Genomic DNA, 21,667 nt, shown 5'->3' on the forward strand with positions numbered 1-21,667 from the left:
CATGCCTGGTGTGACTACTGTTTTACATTACCAGATACATATGACATGAGTGTCAAGCATCCTGATTTGAAATAATGTTTTGTCAAATCGTGAGTCTAATGAACACACAGACAGACTGTGGCTGCTAGGTATGAAAGTTTACTGAGAATAACAACCAGTCCAATGCAGTAAACAGAAACCAGGCAAAAGAGTCCAAGGAAAATTAAGACAGATATCAGTAGAGCATTACTTAATGGAATGTGGCTAGAATTCAAGGCAGAAGGAATGGGGTTGAACTGTGACAGATTATAATACCCTGCTTCCACAGCATTGTTCCTGATGCAGCAGAGAATTCTCTCAAAAGACAGTGTCTACAATGCCTACAATGCCTTCTTCTCCTGTGGACATTCATACCACTGATGGCATATATTGAAGAGCTATTATACTTTGATTGGTAGAAGAGAATGATCAGTAACATGAGACAGACATGAGGCAACATGAGACAACAGACATAGGCTTAAAGGTTCCAGCAGGCACAGAAGAGAACTGCACTTATTCTTCTACTTTCCTGTTTAAGGTTAGCCACCAATACAAAACGAGAGCAAGATGTAATACAGTGAACTTATATATATATATATATACCCTAGATTTCTATAATGGCATACAAAACAGTGCAGTGCCGGTAAGTGAAGCCACATTATTAAAGGTCCTAATAAACCTCCAGTAAAAGCTAGCAAATCCTACAAATCCTAATCCTCTAAATAACTGGTTTATCATCTGGGGCACTTGCCATTCAAACACTGCCCAGACCTTGCTTTGCTCCAGTTGGATCCCAACTGGATTCAGTATGTGTCCAACAAAGGCAATCAGGTTTTATGCAATCAACAATTTCACATACAGTTCATTTCCCGGTAGCCTCAACAACACTGTTCATAGCTGTACTCTTTTAGGGGTGGAAAATATTAGCATTATAAGGAATTACAAAAAGAGAAAATATCATGAAATATTTTCCAAAGCACTTTAACACCAATGTACTGTTTACCAATACAAAATGTATCACCAAATATTCCTAATGGCCATAATGGATCTCAAGGCCATCTGCCACTCACTGCTGAATTGCTCATTTAAATCGCATTAAAGCTCACCTTGATGAACTCAGTGCAAAGCAACATGATCACACACTAATTTCTTTATTGCATCCTGTGTCTGTTCCTATTCAAATGAATTTGTTTTTATTTTTTGCTAGATAAATTTGATCCAAGTGTGGTCTGGCCAATCTTAAGGCTTGTTTGTATGTATTTTGGGGGATTGGAGCAACTGATTAAATTTTAAAAGAATGTAGGTGGATACAAACAGAAGTATCTATGGGAGTGGGCAGGAATGATCAAAGTATGTGCAAGAGTAGGTAGAAGTGGTCAAGAGTGTCTGCAGGGTGAATGTGGTCACAGATTCTGCAAGAGCAGGTGGCATAAAAATACCTCAAACCTCAACAAGAAAGAATTTGAACTTTTGTACTTCAGTTATACGTCTTCACCTCTGTGCTATCTGGTGCATGGTAAAGGTTATTGAATTGAATACTACAAGATAATTGTTATGAACTATGTAGGTTGGAGCGTAAGAGGAATATCGTGGATTCTCAATGCAAGCTGTCAATCAAAACCAAATCACTGAACTCTTCAAAACTGAGTAAAGCTTTGTTTATTAAGTCTCTGATTCAAGATTGGGTGGCATGGTGCCATAGCAAATAGTGTTTGTGTGGAGTTTTGCATGTGCTGTTTGTCTCTTGAAGGGCATTCCTTCAAGATGCTGCACAATGCTATTCAAAATACTGGCAATACATTGCCTCCTGTTGTTCAGCTAGTAGCTAAATGAGTAGTTGTAATGACAGTGATAACAATAAAAAAAAAAAACAGTCAGGGTTCAGATCATGTCACAGTACAGAAACAGTGGTGATAATGGTAGTTAATGACCCGAGACTCAATGCTGATCAGGACAATGTAGCCTTTGATACTGTTGATCATTCTATATTACTAGACAGACATGAAAAGTGGGTTGTACATCAGGGAAGTGGTTTTATTCATACTTACTAGTTAGGGAATCCTTTGCTTAGTGATTGTTCCTAAAACCATGACATTCTGTATGATGTTCCATATTGACCCATACTCACCCTTCTTCTGTTTTCTATGTATACGATAATTTTTTGCATTGTAAATTGGAATTTTTAAAACACCTAATGGATTAGCACCATCATACATTATGGATTGTCTATCCCCCTATGCACCAAATAATTCACTGTGCTATAGCACTGCAGGCTCAATTTACCCAAAATCAACAAGATTTGGCAATGCAGCGTTCTGTTTCTATGCACCTGAAATGGAACAGTTTCCCAAATAAGATCAGAATCTTTATGATTACTTTTACTTTTATTTTTATGATTACTTTTACTCACATCCTTGTTTTTCTCATGTTTTTTTCTTAATGATTTATATTTTATTATTATTGTTACCCATATTATCCCCCTACTTGATTCTTATTGTTATATATTTTAATGTCTTTTTAATTTTCTTGTAAAGCACTAACTTAGAGATGCATTTTATGCATGAAGCATGCTATAAAAATAAAGCTGATTATTATTCATTATTATTTCTTATTTGAAAGAAATAAATAGATTATCAGGTGTATTTCAGTGTGTCCGGTAGTTTCTCATATTTTATACCTGAGCCCTTTCTGTAGCATACTTTGTCCATTTATATCATTTTTCATAAATATACAATATGTTTTGTGCAACCAATAAATGCACAATTTAGACCTGGAATGCCAGACACCAGACTTCAGGAGTTCAACACAGTTTGACATGATTTCACCTGGCTGACCTGCTCAACATCTGCCTTAACTCAGCAGTTAATGACCATGTTAATGAAGTGTGTTACAGCAGGAAATTTACCAAACAGTATTGGACTCTGACTCTTTAGTACATCGTACCCCTGATTCACCCCATTGAGACCATAACCAACTACACATTTAGTTTCATATTCATTTGAAATTTCATTACACAAGATGAAAATCACAACAATATAAACAGCATAAACACGGAGATAAGGTGGAACAGTGTGTCTACCCCGGCAACTAGCTGATGAAGTACTGTCTAGTAGTACAAAGCTGTGAGAATAAATCCTCTGAACGGAATTTCTTTCATTCCCCAACCCTGATTTAGTGAAAAGTTGTCCATGTTTTCCATTTAACATTAATGTCATTTATAACATCCACATAGCTGCAGACAGAATTATTAAGATGTTTTGTAGTATAAACATACATACCTATGAAAATGAGGTCCCTGTCCATGATCTGATGGCACAACATCCCAAATGAATAAACTCAACCACAAATGATTTTGAATGCAGCAGACAATTCATACCACACCTGAAAGATTACAGTCTTCCTATAATAACACTTAAGGGCTTTAAAACATTTTTTTCCTGATACTATTTATTTACAGTTTTTTGCATAATTAAACCAATTTAAAACAGAACCATTGTGGTGGTTAATAATTTGATTGCATAAACTATCCGCCACCTGAATAAAGTCATAAAATTGTACCTTTTCTGAAGAAGAAAACATTGCAAATTTCTGTTCACTAAAGGCAGTCCTTTTGACATCATTAAAAGTACACAAAGCTCAATGCCATCAACAACTCAGTAGTAAACTGTGTAAATGTGAATTCAAAATATTGACATAGCATTACTCACTTATCAAGCTTCCTCTTAACCACTAATGGGAAGGAAAATACTTGCATTGCTAATGATGAATCTGTTGGGACAGGAAGTAAGGCATAGCTTCATACACTCAGTAGCTCTAAATCCACTCTCTGCAATACTACTTTGCAGAGAACTGTAGGAATGTTTTCTTCATAGTGAATATGGTTTATACTAAATAGCTTTGTTAACTAGAAAATAATGTGATCTGTGTGTGAATCTTGTCTATGTCCACTTCTGTACTAAAATTCCCACACAAGCAGTCTATTTGCTTTATCACTGACCATTACTAGAAACATTTAAACACAAGCAAGACAACTGCCTAAGAAAATGCATTCATTAAATGTCCAACCTCCTGTTCTTTGTGCTTTTTTCCATTTCCAAATGCCTAAACAGCTCACCAAAGCAGTGACTGCAGATTTTAAGGAAAAGACAGTAATCATAGATAATTACATACTTGTATTAATTATATAGACTTTGTGAATGTAAGAAAATACTCAGTGACCCTGTCTTTTCAGGCTAGTGCTTGTACACGATTAGTGCCATTGTGATTATCAGAACCACTGTAACACAGATTGACATCAATTTGACATGAAGTTCATACATTAGTCCTACAGGATAACAGTGTTTATTCCCAGCTCATGACAGTCGAGTTTACACTGACCTAGAATACAAACATGAAGCACAAAACAGTCCAGGAGCCTCTAAGGTATTAAGAAACTCAGTGACAGATAGAGGTATTGTCTGAGGTGTCCCTTTAATGTCTGCGCATCTCCACAAATGTTTGCAAGTACATCCATTTCCTGTTTTCTTCAGAGCTTCAGCAGCAATGCCTTCAATATGTCCAGCAATAACTTTCATTGCTGATGTTGTTGTTTAAGACTGAAAAAGAGTCAGAAAAATATAGTATTAAAGACCTAAAACAGAATTAAACTGTAACACAGTTGCAAACAGTAAAGAAGGTAACAGAGTGAAGAATTATTTCAGTATCACAATCATTCCACGTTATGAAAATTTGTCCAATCCTGTGTAAAAAGTTGCACATAGAGTCAGATAGGTCAAGACTGAGTTTAGTTCCTGATAAATGTTCATACTGTATACCATGTTTATATAGTTATATGCAAGTTATAGAACAGTGCTGGGTGTACAAAGACCTGAGGGACCCAGTCTTTCAGTTTCTTTGCATACAACTACAAGGTTTCTTATATATATCAGTGCAATAATATTTGCCTGCCTTAGTGTGATGTCAATGCTTTGTCCATATGTGAAGGGTCTATATATGAACATCACTATGCTCACCTGGTTGACAGCTGTATTTAAAAAGACTTGTTTGAAAAGTAATAAATGCAAACCCATTTTTCATTAAGTTGACAGAAACATCAATTTTAATAAACCTAGCTGTAGATCTTTCTCCTGCTTGGACTTACAGGCAATATTTTCTTTGTTTGTCTATTCTTTTTAATTTCTTCCCAGTGTTAAGGAAAAAATGTCACACAGAATGTTTCCTAGGCAGCAGGAAACATGGTGGTGTTTGCTGTTTTGGGAAATGCATGAATGTCACAGAGTGTGTAATGGTTTTTGCAGTGCAGGTTTCTTTCCAGCCATATGCCAGATTGTAATGTGAGGGATCCAGGATAATGTCTCTTTGGGCGTATTTTAAGTTAATACAGTAGTATGCAAAAGTTGGGGCACCAATAGCTAAATTACATATTTTATTGATTTTTGAAATGAAAAGAAGTAAACATATTCTCTGCAGCAAACTATTTTAACAAATAACATTTTTCTGCAAATGTTAATGAACAGTTACTTTATATGTGATGAAGTTAAAAAATAGGAAGAAGTAGTAATTGTGGCATGTGGAAAAGTTTGTCTCAGACCTTAATTAACTTGACTCATTTTGGACTCATTAGGCAGGTCAAGAATTGTCATTAGCAATAACAATTCCAGAATGTAATAAATTCTCTGACTCTTCAAACCTACTGCTAACACTCAACAACCATGAGCTCCTCTAAGCAGCTGACTGAGGATCTGAAAATGAAGCTAATTGTTACCTGTAAAGTAGAGAAAGGCTATAAAAAGATATCAAAATGCTTCTAGATCACAATTTCCACTGTCCAAAATGTCATTATAAAATGGCAGTTAAGGGGAACTGTGGAAGTCAAGGCAAGATCTGGAAGACTTTCAGATAGAACTGCCCATATGCTGGCCAGAAAGACAAAGCAAAATCCCCATATGACACTAAAGATCTGTAGGAAAGTCTAGGTGACACAGGTGCACAGGTGGTGCACCATTCTACTGTGCAGCATTGCACAAACATGATCTGCATGGAAGAATCATCAGAAGTGACGTCATCACCAAAGTGAACATCTGATCTATGCAAAACAATATCTAGATAAGCCAGAGGCATTTTGGAAACAAATGCTGTGGACTGATGAAGTGACTGAAAAAATGGAACTCTTTGGCCACAAAAGGTATGTTTGGAAAAAAAAAAGCAGCATTTGATGAAAAGAACACCTTGACAACTATTAAACGTGGGGTTGGATCTATTATGCTTTGGGGTTGTGTGTGTCAGCAGTGGCACAGTAAACATTGCATGGGTAGATGGAAGAATAAGATTAGATATAGATTCTACTAAATATCAAAAAAATTCTAGAATCAGATGGACACTAATAATCCGATCGTAATTGGACTAGAAGCACAATCAGATTTAAAAAGTCACATGTAAACACGTCAATCGGAATGAATTGGCCAAAACCGATTAAAATTTCATTCGGATCGTAAGGGGTGGTTTAAACCTTTTCTAATCCGATGGAGAGGACGTGTAAACACTTCATCGGATTGAAAATGAAACCAGATAGTTCTGCGCATGTGCAATGACGTACAAATCACGTAATGACGTATGGCGCACGGCTGTCAGCGGTATTGGGGCTCTGACCGTAGCCTCACCAGGTGCCATGTACCACTTCACCATTGAGCATAGTGTCATAAATAACTGTCGTGTCATCCTAAAATTCTCCTTCCACTCCTCGTCTGTGAAGTGGTGCAAGACGACGTTGTCCCACCGGTCCTTGCTTTGGACCCTCAACCACAGACGCCTTGTTCTGGGCCCGGGAAGGGGCATTTTAATTGCTTGATAAATACACGCAGTACCGCACAACACATCACGCGCTCGTCGTCTTCTAATTAGCAGCTGAAATAGGCAAATGTTAAGTCTGCTTTTTAAAACAAAAAAAAGAAGCAATGGCAAGAGAGCGGCTGCTAGTATCTGCATGTTGGAACGGCGGGAAACGTGTATTCGCGCACTGTGCGCATGTCAGAAGATTCTGTCATGTAAACGCGCATATCAACCCGATTACTTTATTCAGCGTTCTTGTAAACACTGCGATTGGATTAATCAATCTGATTGATTTCATTCCGATTGAAACAAAAAGTGTCCATGTAAATGTGACTACTGTCAGTCAGAACACTGAAGCTGAAAACAGAATGGCTTCTGCAAAAGGACAATCATCCAAAACATACCTCAAAATCTACTATGAACTACTTCAAGAAATGTAAGCTGAAGCTTTTAGAATGGCCCTCACAGTACCCTTCATAATATATAGGTAGATTTTAAGCATGCTGTACATGCAAGACAGCCCAAGACCATCTCAGAACTAGAACTTCTGCAAAGAAGAGTAGGTGAAAATTCATTAATAAAGGATAAAAAAGACTCCTAGCTACAAAAAGCAGTTGCAAATTCATCAAATATAAAATAACTGTGGATCAATATTTGCAAAAAAAAAATCTTATTAAACAAATAGTTTGAAGAGGGTGTGCTTACTTCTTTTCTCTTAAAAAAAATTCAACATAATATGTCATTTGGCCAAAACTTTTGCATACAGCTAAATGTTTTTAACTTCCCATAACTGCATTCGTATTAGATAGATGAATCCAAATTGTATATTGTTAAAATAATGGTAGGTGACCTGATTATATCTATAGCAGTGATATTATGTGGAATGAGCAGATTCACCAAGGGAATATGTATTGCATTTAAAAGCACTTGAAAAACAACTGATAATACCTGACATAAAAGGACATCTTTCACCCCAACTGAAAAATGTGATTCAGTAGGTGAGCCCTGATACTGACATTGATTTTTATCAAAGACAGAGATTCTTGTCAACACACCTTTGTATCAAGCTCAGCTGGTCCTTGTTATTATCATCAAGGTCCACTAGGAAACTTGGGGTAATGACAGATGAGCATCTATTGCTCTCATTTGCCATCTGTAACATCAGGGAGATACCTGACTCCAATACCTGCTGGAGTTGTCACAACTCCTGGATAAATGTACTTTTCTGCTGGGCAGACTTGTTACCAACCTGTGCTTATGTTACACAGCCTGTCTCACTCCAGTGGCTCCCTTAAGCTGGTGAAATCAATTTGTCCTTGCTTGGTTGCTTTCAGAGTAGTTAATAGAATTTGGCTTACCTACAATGAGTCACTCATCAAGGCCTACATTTCTTCCAAATCTATATGATATGCTATTAAAGTCGAAAACCTTAATCTTTTAACTTTAACTTAATCTTCTGTAAAGGTGGAATGTGTTTTCCAGTATCCGATTCCCTTAGACACTGTAAAAAAGCCTAAGGACTCAGACATTATGAGAGAAATTACAGACATTCTCCCTGAATGTGTGTATGTATATATATATATATATATATATATATATATATATATACAGTCAGGTCCATAAATATTTGGACACTAACAAAGTTATTATTATTTTAGCTGTCTGCCACAATATACTGGAGTCAAAATTAAAGAACGAATATGAATTTTTCAAATTATGCTGTATTGCTGTTGGCCATTTAGTGGAAGTTTAGTAGCAATACACTTACAGTATATAAGTCACCTCTCTAATAAGATTTTTGGAATGTTCTCTTCCTTAGTTTAAGTCAGTTCAAATAAAGGATTACACAAAAAACAGTGCTGGTTTTTTTTTTTTTTTGTATCTTAAAAATACAAGTAATGTTTGCTCACAATGATCTATGTCAGACTGTTCATCAGTCTTCTAGAATCAAACATTACACATGCAGTGCACTGCTGAGATTGTCTTTTGCCAGACTTTAGGCGATTATGGAAAAAAAAGGGAGACAGAGATTAAAGGCCCATTGCTGAAGGACAGGGAGAGAAATCGTTTTTTACAGCCAGTGTCTTTATGCCCATTTTTCCACAAGGACCTAATCTTCAGTGACTGTCAGGCAACCACTTGTCTCACCGCCAAAGCTCCATACATGAGTTGACACTCACTCAGCCTGCTCAGGGCTGTACATTGAGGGTAGAGTCTGGCTCAGTGGCCCACAGATCCCAGGGAGACTGAAGGGTATTATCTTTAAAGCTATGCCCTCACACTACGCCTGACTGCACTTTAGGCAGATTATTCCTGAATTCTACATACAAGAAGACAAAAGTAAAACTCATTCGTTTCTGACAGATAATTTGTAGTAACAACCATAACATTTCATCCTGAAACACATTTTGGACAATGTAAATACATTCAAAAAGTGGAAAGGCATTCAAAGCCAATATTAAGATCTAACTACTATTTACGTATTATGTATCTATCTTAATTTATGTTATACTTACTTTCATGATTCATGCTGCAATGTACTGGCTACTGAATGGGCACTCCTATGTGGTCAAATTTTTATCATCTGCTCATTTTACCCAACATCATTTTAATTAAGTATAGACCATTTGTTATGCTTGGTACATATTACTCTATGACATCCTTAACTTCCATTCACTCGACATGTTGATGGACAACACTGAAATAAGAGCCTGTACCCTCTGAAGAATAAACCAAGACTTCAGAAAGCAATGTTAAATTCATGACATTCCCATTTACCATCATAGATACAATTATTTTCACGGAAGAAGTTATTGAGTAAAGATATATTGTACCTAAGACAGAAATAGCAACACACAATATGATACAGTCAGGGGCAGAATACTGGAGGTGAATAACAGGAGTTTAGTTTCATAACTGATTGATGAAGTTCTTTACATATGAAGTCATGCAGTCAGGTCCGGAAGTATTTGGACAATGACGGAGTTTTTGTGATTTTGCCTTTATACACCACCACAATGGATTTGAAATAAAACAATCAAGATGTGATCGAAGTGTAGACTTTCAGCTTTATTTTAAGAGGCTCCACAAAAATATGGCCTTTACCATTTAGGAATTACAGCCATTTTAAGCAAAGTACTTCCATTTTCAGGGGCTCAAAGGTATTTGGACAAAGTGACATAATTGTAAATATAATCATAATTTTAATACTTGGATGAAAATCCTTTGCAGTCAATGACTGCCTGAAGTCTGGAGCCCATGTTCTCAAAACTCAGATTGGCATTGGCAGTCATACATGCCCTTGCCATAACATAACATAAGCCTTGTTGTAAACCCTCTGTATTTACATTCATGAAGGCGTCTCTTGATTGTAGATTTTGACAATGATACGCCTGCCTTCTCCAGAGTATTCTTGACTTCTGCTGATGTTGTGAAGGACTTTTTCTTCACCAAGGAAAGGATTGTGCCATCTACCACTTTAGTTGTCTTCCATGGTCTTCCAGGCCTTTCGATGTTGTTGAGCTCACCAGTGCTTTCTTTCTTTTTAAGAATGTACCCAACTGTTGATTTGGCCACACCCAAGGTTTTTGCTATCTCTCTTATAGATTTATGTTGTTTTCTCAGCCTAATGATGGCCTCCTTCACTTGCATTGAGATCTCCTTGGACTTCATATTGGTAGCTCCAGTCGAACAGCTGCCAAATGCCAACTCAATACCTGATATCAACTCCAGACCTTTTATCTGCTTCATTTGTCTTGAAGTAATGAGGGAATGGACTGCACCCGGTCAATTAACTTCTTGTCAGTCAATTGTCCAAATACCTTTGAGCCCCTGAAAATGGAAGTACTTTGCTTAAAATGGCTGTAATTCCTAAATGGTAAATGCCATATTTTTGTGGAACCTCTTAAAATAAAGCTGAAAGTCTATTTCTAGTCTGTTCCTAGTGGTGGAAGCAAGAGAAGAGACAGGAACTCACAATGCTGCTAAAAATGCACAGCTGCACTGCAAGTGTTCCAGGGTTTAAGAGTCACTCTTTGTGATGAGCTGCTAAGTAAAGATCACATGTTACTGCAGTGCATAAATGAGGCTCTAACACAGAACCCCACTCGAGCTCTCAGAACTGCTGCCTTGTGGTTTATTTTAAATAGACTGCACTAGTGAGAAAGACATTTGAAAGTAGTAAAAGCAGTAAAACAGCACGCAACATATTTCTCCACATCGAGGAACTCATATTTTCTATACTGCAACCTATCACAACATTCCTGCTTTAAAACCAAGTGTTTCAAACTTATGCTAAAATTAAAGCTAAAGATAAAATGGGCCACTGACACAGTAGAAGAAAAATAAGCAACGGTTGGTTTAAGCAGGATATAATTTTACTGATACCACATCATATTTCATGTTTAGTCAGCATTTAGTTGAATATTGGACATTTTGCTTAACCAAAAAAAAAGAAAGTCTTTACCTGGGAACATTTTAGTAAGGAATTTACATTTTCTTTTGCCTTAAAAAAGTTAGTAGCTTGCTTGTGTCACCATCTCTGTGCATCTTAGTTCTGTCCTCACTGCAGAAGCTGGGTTGCTGTGCCTTCTTTTCGCTTTGATGAAAACAGAACAGGTCTTTATTTGGCAGCAGGAACACCATCTTTCCGCCTCCGCTGGCCTCCTCCCAGGGGCTTCCTCAGTGTAGTGGGAGTATGCATCCCAGACAGAGTGATTACACAGGTAGAGAGAGGCCACTGAGCTGGAACCCCATATCTTTTTCCAGACATCCCAGGAGATAAATGGGTGAAGCTGGGGATTTAAACACTGGTACTGAACACTCAGATCACACTGTTCTCATTTAATCAATCAGCATGGCTCTTTAAACAGCCCAGTATTCTCTCTGTATAAGTCACTTCCTCATTTCTCAGTATTGCAGAACCCATTTCTCTCTCTCTTGTCCAAGATGACATGTTCTCGGAAGCTGCTCTTCATCCATATAGCTCTAAGCAGTCTGAATCTGCTCTAAGCACAATCTGTGACACACTACATCTTCCCCATCATGCCCTTGACAGCTTGTCTTCCTTCTTCCTGACCATTTGCAGTAAAATGCTTTATTGTCAGTATTTCTGCTCTTGGCCACTATGTGCTTTCGAGTAAATAACTACATTATCTACATCTCAGCCGCTGGGATGGCAGTAAAATCCCCTGAAAGTGCTGAACTGTGAACAGACCCTGAATAGAAGCACACTTTCCTGTCCACAAAGTTACGTAGCAGGTGGTGAGCTGGCCGCCTTTAAGATAACAGGCGTGTAATCACAGCAGACCAGGCCTGTACTCCTCGGCTGCGAAGGAGATAAGCCAAGCTTAGCAGGAAAGAAAAGTGTGTGTGTGTGTTTTGTGTGTGTGCGTGTTTGTGTCTGTGTGTGTGTGTCTGTGTGTTTGGTGTGGGCAGAGGTATATATCATTGAAGGGCAAGTGCTTTCAGCACCCACATGCATAGCTTTAATTCTTCTTTGCTTGCGATACAAGAAATGTGCCTACTAGTAGAGCAGCAGCAAATGTCCTGATAAATGGTTGTAAATACAGGAGGGAACTGAGCCACTGTTCTGATGTCAATACTGCTGTTTATTCTGTAGTGATAAATGTGTTGGATGGAAATTTTCAAAGCTAAATCTGCCTCTTCTGTAAGGACAGACATGAGCTTAACTGGCTTTTTAAAATGCTTTTTTATACTGGCTCTTTTATCTAACACCAGACCACTTTACAGTTGACAGTAGGGTTGTTACGGCATCACGGTTTCACAGTGTATGATCAGACAGTTACCTCACTGGTGACCTTTTCAAGACACTGATAAAAATGCATCTATCAACACCTACATTTTCATTTTATACCCAGTCAAGTTCCTTACTCCAGTGGTTCTCAAGCCTTATGTTGACTGTAGACTGTGACTACCCAAAAATTTTGCAACACCCTCCCATTGGTCTCTCCACCACAGTCAAGTCAGCCGTGGTAAAAACTGGAATGTGTGTATCTGGGGTTTTATGGTAACTACTAGGTGCTTGGGGAAAAAAACAAACCCAACTACACTGACTGCTATATAATCCACTACTGCTGTAAACATGTTAGCATGTTCCTAACTTTGTACACAATGGCTATCAAATGTGTAGAAGAAAATGGCACTGCACATCATAATCAAACAAACATCTATTTTTGGCTAAGCAGCACTGCATACTGCCACACTAGTTAAATTTTTTTACTCAGTGCACACCTTTCCTTGCAGCCATTTGTTTTGTATGTGTATATATATCAACAAGCACATATGGGTGTGATGATGAGGTGTCCACATGCTTTTGGTCATATAGTGAACAAAGATTTTATAATAAATTTTACTTTAAATTTAACCAGTGGCTTGTGTGGTTTTAGATGATAAATTATTATCACGATACCATGAATAGGTTATCATAACATGAAAATTTCAAACCACCCCTAGTTGACAGATACACACATTGAATGGAATCACAGAGGACAATGGGGTGTGTTTGGCTGAGCTGTTCCAGCATTAGCAGGGTGGCTGAGCATGCACACTCAGACTGTGGTGCTATATGAAGTGTGACATTTATGCAAATGATGGCCATGTCCTGGTGGTATTGGCTTGAGGGTCACAGTGAGGTTTAACAGAAGGGGGTTCAGGCAAAGTGCCATTCTTTCCTGCAGTGGCACCCTGTGAGCATCCCGGTGGAGGACAGTACTAGCCACTGGCGTATAAGCACAACTAAGTTAATCTGGCAGTGCAGCCGGGCCTGACCCTGTTAGCCTGGCTCCTTTATTCCAGATCAAGGGAGCTGAGCCCAGCATGGCTGTACTAAGGTCAGTAAGCATGATTAGCTGAGAGGCAGCATGGAGAGGAGCTTGGTGATTATAAATAAAATTGCTCTTTTCTCTGCAGGTTGCCTGATGTTCATGACTGGAGATAACAATCTGGCCACCTGACTGCAGGGCACAGGGAGTAACAACAAGGGGGGCATGGAGTGACGCACCTCTCTGCCAGATCACCAACAGACTGGACCAGGTGGAGCTGATTAGTGCTTATTAACTCTGCCTGGCCATTACACTGTGTCTGTGGCCTAACCTACATATCCAATTTGTGTGTATGTCACTTTTTGTTAGACATGGAACAATGTGTTAAATTCACATCGGCCCTGATTGATCTTAATTTAACTGATTGTGTTTCTTCACAAATAGTCCTATTCTGAATATTTTCCTTTGTCTCTGCTAACTAATATAATGTTATAATAAAACTAATACTAATAAAATAATAATCAGCGGAGACAATTTTTTATGGTCAAAAATAAAATTAGACATCAATAGTTTTAACTGAACTGTGATTTACTAATACAACAAGCCAATTTCTTAAATATAAAAAAAATAAAAAGCAGAAGCTCAAAACATTTGAAAATAAAAAATATAAAACAAGTAGTTGAAAATTTTCCTTTAATAATGGAAAATTTGCCATTTGCCAATCCTGCAATTTCAGGATTATGCTCAACATAATTTTAAAACTGGAATATTTGCTGACACTTTATTCCACAAGGAAAATCTGAAGCTTAAGTTCTGACAGTGTGTTTCATGTAAAGAATAGAACACATCACATATGGGGGACATGGTCAGGCATCCACATACACTATATTAACAAAAGTATTCGGTCACCCATCCAAATGATCAGAATCAGGTGTCCTAATCACTTGGCCTGGCTACAGGTGTATAAAATCAAGCACTTAGGCATGCAGACTGTTTTTACAAACATTTGTGAAAGAATGGGCCGCTCTCAGGAGCTCAGTGAATTCCAGCGTGGAACTGTCATAGGATGCCACCTGTGCAACAAATCCAGTCATGAAATTTCCTCGCTCCTAAATATTCCACAGTCAACTGTCAGCTTTATCATAACAAAATGGAAGAGTTTGAGAACAACAGCAACTCAGCCACGAAGTGGTAGGCCACGTAAACTGACGGAGAGGGGTCAGCGGATGCTGAAGCACATAGTGCAAAGAGGTCGTCGACTTTCTTCACAGTCAATTGCTACAGAGCTCCAAACTTCATGTGACCTTCAGATTAGCCCAAGTACAGTACGCAGAGAGCTTCATGGAATGGGTTTCCATGGCCGAGCAGCTGCATCCAAGCCACACATCACCAAGTGCAATGCAAAGCGTGGGATGCAGTGGTGTAAAGCACGCCGCCACTGGACTCTAGAGCAGTGGAGATGCGCTCTCTGGAGTGATGAATCACGCTTTTCCATCTGGCAATCTGATGGACGAGTCTGGGTTTGGAGGTTGCCAGGAGAACGGTACATTTCGGACTGCATTGTGCCGAGTGTGAAATTTGGTGGAGGAGGAATTATGGTGTGGGGTTGTTTTTCAGGAGTTGGGCTTGGCCCCTTAGTTCCAGTGAAAGGAACTTTGAATGCTTCAGGATACCAAAACATTTTGGACAATTCCATGCTCCCAACCTTGTGGGAACAGTTTGGAGCGGGCCCCTTCCTCTTCCAACATGACTGTGCACCAGTGCACAAAGCAAGCTCCATAAAGACATGGATGACAGAGTCTGGTGTGGATGAACTTGACTGGCCTGCACAGAGTCCTGACCTGAACCCGATAGAACACCTTTGGGATGAATTAGAGCGGAGACTGAGAGCCAGGCCTTCTCGACCAACATCAGTGTGTGACCTCACCAATGCGCTTTTGGAAGAATGGTCAAAAATTCCTATAAACACACTCCTCAACCTTGTGGACAGCCTTCCCAGAAGAGTTGAAGCTGTAATAGCTGCAAAAGGTTGACCGACATCATATTGAACCCTATGGGTTAGGAATGGGATGGTCCTTAAGTTCATATGTGAGTCAAGGCAGGTGACCGAATACTTTTGGTAATATAGTGTACTTTTGGCTATATATCTCTGTGTAGGATTTTTCTACAGACATGATACCTTATTAGAGCTATTGTCAGATGCTGCTATTGCAAATTAGTCATCATTTTCTGACCAATCAGAATCGAGTGCCGTGGAACAAATCGAAATAATGTGAAACTGAAAATTATGAAACTGAGAATAGTTACTAAAATGCCCAAAAGCTATATTTTTGGGTTTGACAAATTTGAGACCACTAACACAAAATACTAACAAATTTAACAGCATGGTATGAAACATGTTAGATACTGAGGAGGTTTGATTCACTTTGTAACATTATAGTATGTGGACTAGCACTACAGATTTGATTACTGGCAATATGTGAATGTTAAAGTTAGCAACTAGTGGTATATGACTCCGTCCTCATTCATAAGCACAAACATCTTGACAGATGATGACAGGAAACTAACAAGGAGCACAGTGTCAAATACACTGCTCTTTCAGTCCATTCATAGTGTTCTGCGCTAGATTACTCACACATCAACTGCCTGAACATGTCATGAACTTGTGGTTTTTATTTATACTGTATATATGATGGTCATTCAAGGACCCATATACACAAAACTAGCTATTAGGTCCTCTGTAGCATCACACAGTTTGGTTGTTATTCAAAATAGCATGATATTCATGAATATGTTTTTGCTACAATACATTCAAAGAGACACTGTCTGTGCTTTATTAACATACTTTCCACTAATGCAATTAAGTCCACAAAAGTTTAATATCAGCTGATATATCAGCTAGGCTACACATGGACATTGTATTAGAATGGTGTGTGTGTCTTTTTGTGTATCTGCTTATATTCTGCATAAGAGTATTGCACCTCAAACAGATCAGTTTCCAGAGCTGAGAGAAATAACAGTGCTGCAAAATAAATTGCACTGGATTTCCTGAACCAGAAACACACCCCTTGCCTGGACATGATGCCACAGACATTTCTCTCTATAGTGAGACTTGTGATGTATTTACATGTGAACACTTCATCCCCTTCAACATACACTTCATTTTCCACTTTAATTTGACAACAGCAACAAAGAGCCTCAGGATTTGTGTTATTGATGGGTAGTAATTTAGCACAGATGTGACACAGCAGGGAGTGCTAAGCTATATGTGACAGCTTTCTGTCAACTCAGAGGAAATAGTTATTGCATTTTTTTTACCCCTTTTGCAGTGGGATAATTATAGCTGATGCACACTGAACTGTCATTGTTGCTCCTCATGGAATAGTTGATCAGGCAAGATGAGATTGGATAAAAGCAAAAAAGATGTGCTAGGGGAAATAGGCAAAGCCAAAACACCCAAGAGTTCATTAAATCCATCAACAAAGTGCTGCATCTGCAAAATAGGGACATACTGTATTTTCTGGCTGTTTAAAATGCTAAATAGAGTCCAACTCTGCACTTTATATCATAAAGCAGGTGAGGCTTTCCTTAATTTGAGCTGTCATTCCGAGTTTACGGTACAAGTGTATGTCAAATGTATTGATGCTTTTTTTTCAGTACAGTAAAAAGTTCAAAAGACTTTTTAAAAACCAATTGGAAGCTTCCCCCATAGCAATGTCACAGTTGGATAAGAATTCATGATTAATTTATGACTTATTTTAGACTGCTACTCAGCCTGGTCTTCAAAAATCGATTTCTTCCACATAAGTGCCAGGTCCTTTAGGCTGAATATGCCCTGTTTTATTTAACAATACGAAAAAAACCCCACAAAAAAACCTTTTACAACTCTCAATATATTAAGGACTAATGTACTATGATGATCTTTATAGCAGCATAAACACAGTGTGTGTGATAATTTGCTTCTTCATAGCTGAATCTTATCTTCAACATACAGTATAAAACTCTATATCTTTGTACTGAATCTACTGCAGTTTGATGATTATATAACATATTGATGTCAGGGGCTTTGATTAGGTAAGTTTCTTCTCAATGGTTTTTAGAAAATCAAAAAAACAGATGGTAGGTGAAATGGATTAATATAAACATTATTTTACAACCCAACTGGTACTACTGCACTTCAAAACAATTACTGTAGGGAATGCTGGCAACAGTCATAAAGCATAAACTGTAGAGTACACATATGGTGTTATTTTACTGCCAGTAGTCAAGAGCAGAGTCTTTTAATGTGAGAGCTTCATTCCTTTACACTCACTCAAATATGAGTGGTTTTAAATTTAGACTGATTGACCCACTCTTGTTTAGAGAATGTTCACATCCTTTCAAATTTGTCTTGCATACTGCAAACATTTTCTGTAGTGATTTTATTTTCAGAATTTCTTTTACTTATTTATTTTTTTCAAAGTAATCAGTGATGATCTACCGTCTGTTTACTTCTGCCATTAGAACACGCAGTGGGTGATCAATGCTTTAGACAATGACATAAGGTGTACCTAGGCAAAACCTAATGTATAACCAGGAATTTCATTTATCAAAGTGTGCACAGAACAATTTCTAAATCTGTGTGTAAGAATGCCAGTACACATAAAGTAATTGGCATTTATCACATGTGCGCATACACAGCTGTATGCAATGGACATTGATAAATTCTACACAGATTCTAAATTGCTCTGCTCATGCATAATCACACTCATTTGCATAATGAAACACCCTGAAATCACCATATACGTAAACAACCTCCCTTTAAAAAACATATTAAAAGGTCTAAGAAGATGAACTTAATCAAGAAATGAAACAGAGATACTATTGTTTTGAAGTAGAATAAAACAGACATGGTTTATTAGGCACTTTTATGCGTTGTTTGTCTAAGGAATAAATTCAATTTTTTAAAAGTTTTTTCTTAAATTTCGGCTACATAATGTATTTAGAAAAACTGCAATGGTGTGAAAATCCCTCATTATTGTTCTTTCTGCTGCCGTATTTGGAAATGAAATGTATTGCAACTTGAGGCATATAAAGCATATAATATTGTTATTTGACTCTTAGTTGGTTAGGAAATGCCAGAACCGGCTGCATTTTTTCTATGAAATGCCTCTGGCTAAAAAAAAACATAGAACAGAGATGAACTAAATCCACACTGGGCAAATGAAATCGACTGATGAGCCACTCATCACTCTCAGCACTCCTCAAAACGTTCTCTGTGAAAAATTGTAAAAAATTGTGTGCCAAATCTTCAAGCAATCAAGCAATCATCCCAATCAATCTTTAGATGTGCCTTTTATAAGATTTTACTTTACATTTCATCTGTGATGCCTGTCTGCACCTTGTGAGCACCGAAATCAGTAATTACTCTGTCAGTTATGCTGAAATGATTGACAACAAGTGGGATGAGAGCTCCTCAAAATCAGTTTACTCGTGATTACACTTTTCTCCCACTAGGGGTTCCTGCATTTGCATGGTCAGGAGCCTGTGTAAATCTACACACATCCTTATGCACCAGTGGAACTTGTAATAAATAACATTCTATGTACAGAAATATGTGTATGCATGGTTTATGCACAAAACTATGGGTATACATGGTTGATAAATCAGAGCCTGGGTATGTATATCCTGTATTTTGTTTTGAACATGTTCAGCTGCTTAAGAGTAAATTTGATACTACATTAAGACCTAGCATCTGGGTTCAGTATTATGTCAATTGCTGTTAAAATGGCTAGGAAATTCAATTTCCCTGTGTCTGATATTTCAAGATGTTTAACAAAATGATCAGCCAATCTTCACAATCTTCACTCAACTCCTGTGGTTGTAAATGAGGAGTAAAAAAATCTGACAATTTATGGCATGCATTTGAGATCATAGTTTTGCCTGATTCTAGCCAGTAACAATTTTGTCCTGTAAAGCTTCAGTGAAATAGTGACAAATTATCTTAATTAGATAGACTCCATCTGATAAATCTGGGCAAAGATCTGAAGTCTGTTTATTCTACTCAGCACCATCATGCTTCACTGACTCACTGAGGAGGTGTTCAAGAAAAAAAAGCTTCTGTGGATAAACAAGTCTCTTTTGTATATTGATGCAAAATAGACCTACATAGTCTTTAGCTGACTAGAATGCCCTTAGACCTGTTAGAATGACTTTCTCTACCCTTTCACAGATATACTTCTGTCTTTAATGATTTCTCATTAGCGAGGATGTAGCTGCAATTACCATGAATGAGTGGAAGGTGATAGAAGGCAGTGGTGATTTGGCTTTCTGCTTGTGTCCTCCTCTGCCTCTTTTGCACTGTTGGCATGTTAAGTTGGTGGCATGTTAACTGTTGGTGTGGTGTGGTGCAGTTTGTGTGTGTGTGTGTGTGAGTTTAATAGTGTGTGGTGTGTATGTGGGCACGTTTTATATCTTGGTGGGCACCAAATGTCCCCTCAAAGATAGGAATATTTGACAGTTCTGACCTTTGGTGGATCCCAACAATTAAAAAAAACATAAACAAACAAAAAACCCATTTGGTTACTGAGAAAAAGGTCAGAGTTAGATTTAGGTGCAGGCATAGCATTACTTTTCATAGCATTACATATTATTGCTGCAATAATATTTGTCAATGAAAGATCCTCACAAGGAAACACACACGTGTGCGTGCATATGTGTGTGTGCATTAGAGTCTACTTACACAGGACTCCAAAATAGGCCAGCAATGTTCCATAAGAGAAATGATAAATTGTGGCTGCCATTAAGTGTTTGGCTGACCTATTAAAGACAGTCTGTCAAGCATCTACACAGCAGGATTTCTCCTCTTCTCTTTCTCTCTCTCTTTCTCACATATTTACGCTCAATCTCATGCCTCCTTTCAGTCCCTAGATGTCTTTATGTTTCCATTCTGAACGACAGTGGCAAACTCACAAGTCGATACAACACATAATAAAAAATAAAATGGCATGTTTATCTGCTCATAATTAAGAGGAAGCCAATCAATGGCAGTTTTGATCAACAGCCTTTCTCCAATTTGTTCTGACTGGAATGAGTTGTTTACTCTAGTCCTATTTGCCATAGTAAAGAAAATATGTTTGATCTGGCTTTCATTTAACACAGTGGAGGTGTAAAGCTGGAAGGCCATCATCACCCACTCAGCTTCATCTAGTGGACCGAGGATCCAATATTACCCTGGTCAGTTTTAAAGGGAAGGATAATCCAAGTTCACTGCAATTTTAAAGAAAGAAACTTTAAAAAGAATGAATACATAAGGGATGTTGTGGAGGCTGAGGAGTTCACTAGTACTGAAAAAAGTAATAAAAAAGGGTACGCAGAGTTCAGTCACAACTGCTCAGAGAGATATGTGAATTTCACTTACTTGTTTTGGTGTTTTGAGCCCTGGAGGTGTGCATAGTACTGCTCAATGGAGTTCAGAACCACATTACATATGCTGCACGAGTAACTGCTGCGCAGGCCTACAATACACACAAACAGAAAAAAAAACCATTACTTTTATTGTTAAAGGCCCTGTGGTGATGATGGCTTGTCAATTCTTTTGCAGCAACATAAATCTCAGTTTGTTTTTGGACTAGTTTGGATGATTGCTGCAATTTGTGATGAAATATCTGTATTATTTGTATCACATCATGTAATAATTATTTGCACAGTATAGTGTATCAATTGACCATATCAGTGTCATATGGGATATAGTAATTATCGCACCAGATCTCTAGCTAATCAATTCCTATTAAATTATTTCTTTTCAATCCCTTAAAATTTTTGAGTGTGCATTAGCATTTGAAAATTTCTTTTGTTCCATTGAACTTTTGATTCAAGGGGAAAATTGATTGGCTGGTTTAGCAGAATGGAGAGAAGCCATGTGTGCAGCCATGCAATGGAGGCAAAACAGATGCGTGCTAATTAAGGGGTTTGCAGGTGGTAAAGAACAGCAGTGGCCTAAAAAAATAGATGGATGGATGAGATGAAGCACATGAGATGGAGACAGCGAGAGCTGAGAA

At 37.9% G+C, this 21,667-nt stretch overlaps 1 protein-coding gene and 1 long non-coding RNA gene across 2 annotated transcripts in view; one reads left to right on the forward strand and one right to left on the reverse strand.

The window, feature by feature from the left end:
• Positions 1-14,572, forward strand: part of LOC117596359 (uncharacterized) — a 38,140-nt gene extending 23,568 nt beyond the window's left edge. The window contains exon 3 of the long non-coding RNA XR_004577499.2: positions 13,777-14,572. This is a non-coding gene — a long non-coding RNA (uncharacterized LOC117596359). The remainder of the gene's footprint in view (positions 1-13,776) is intronic.
• The window catches only part of zgc:171482 (zinc finger protein), a 71,886-nt gene continuing 50,342 nt past the window's right edge, over positions 124-21,667 (reverse strand). Inside the window, exons 6-7 of the mRNA XM_026933003.3 lie at positions 21,028-21,124; positions 124-4,613 (exon numbers count right to left, since the gene is read on the reverse strand). Coding sequence (XP_026788804.1) covers positions 4,589-4,613; positions 21,028-21,124 — 122 coding nt within the window. The 3' untranslated portion in view covers positions 124-4,588. The remainder of the gene's footprint in view (positions 4,614-21,027; positions 21,125-21,667) is intronic.

Source organism: Pangasianodon hypophthalmus, chromosome 3, assembly GCF_027358585.1.
Source record: "Pangasianodon hypophthalmus isolate fPanHyp1 chromosome 3, fPanHyp1.pri, whole genome shotgun sequence".
Taxonomy (NCBI): domain Eukaryota; kingdom Metazoa; phylum Chordata; class Actinopteri; order Siluriformes; family Pangasiidae; genus Pangasianodon; species Pangasianodon hypophthalmus.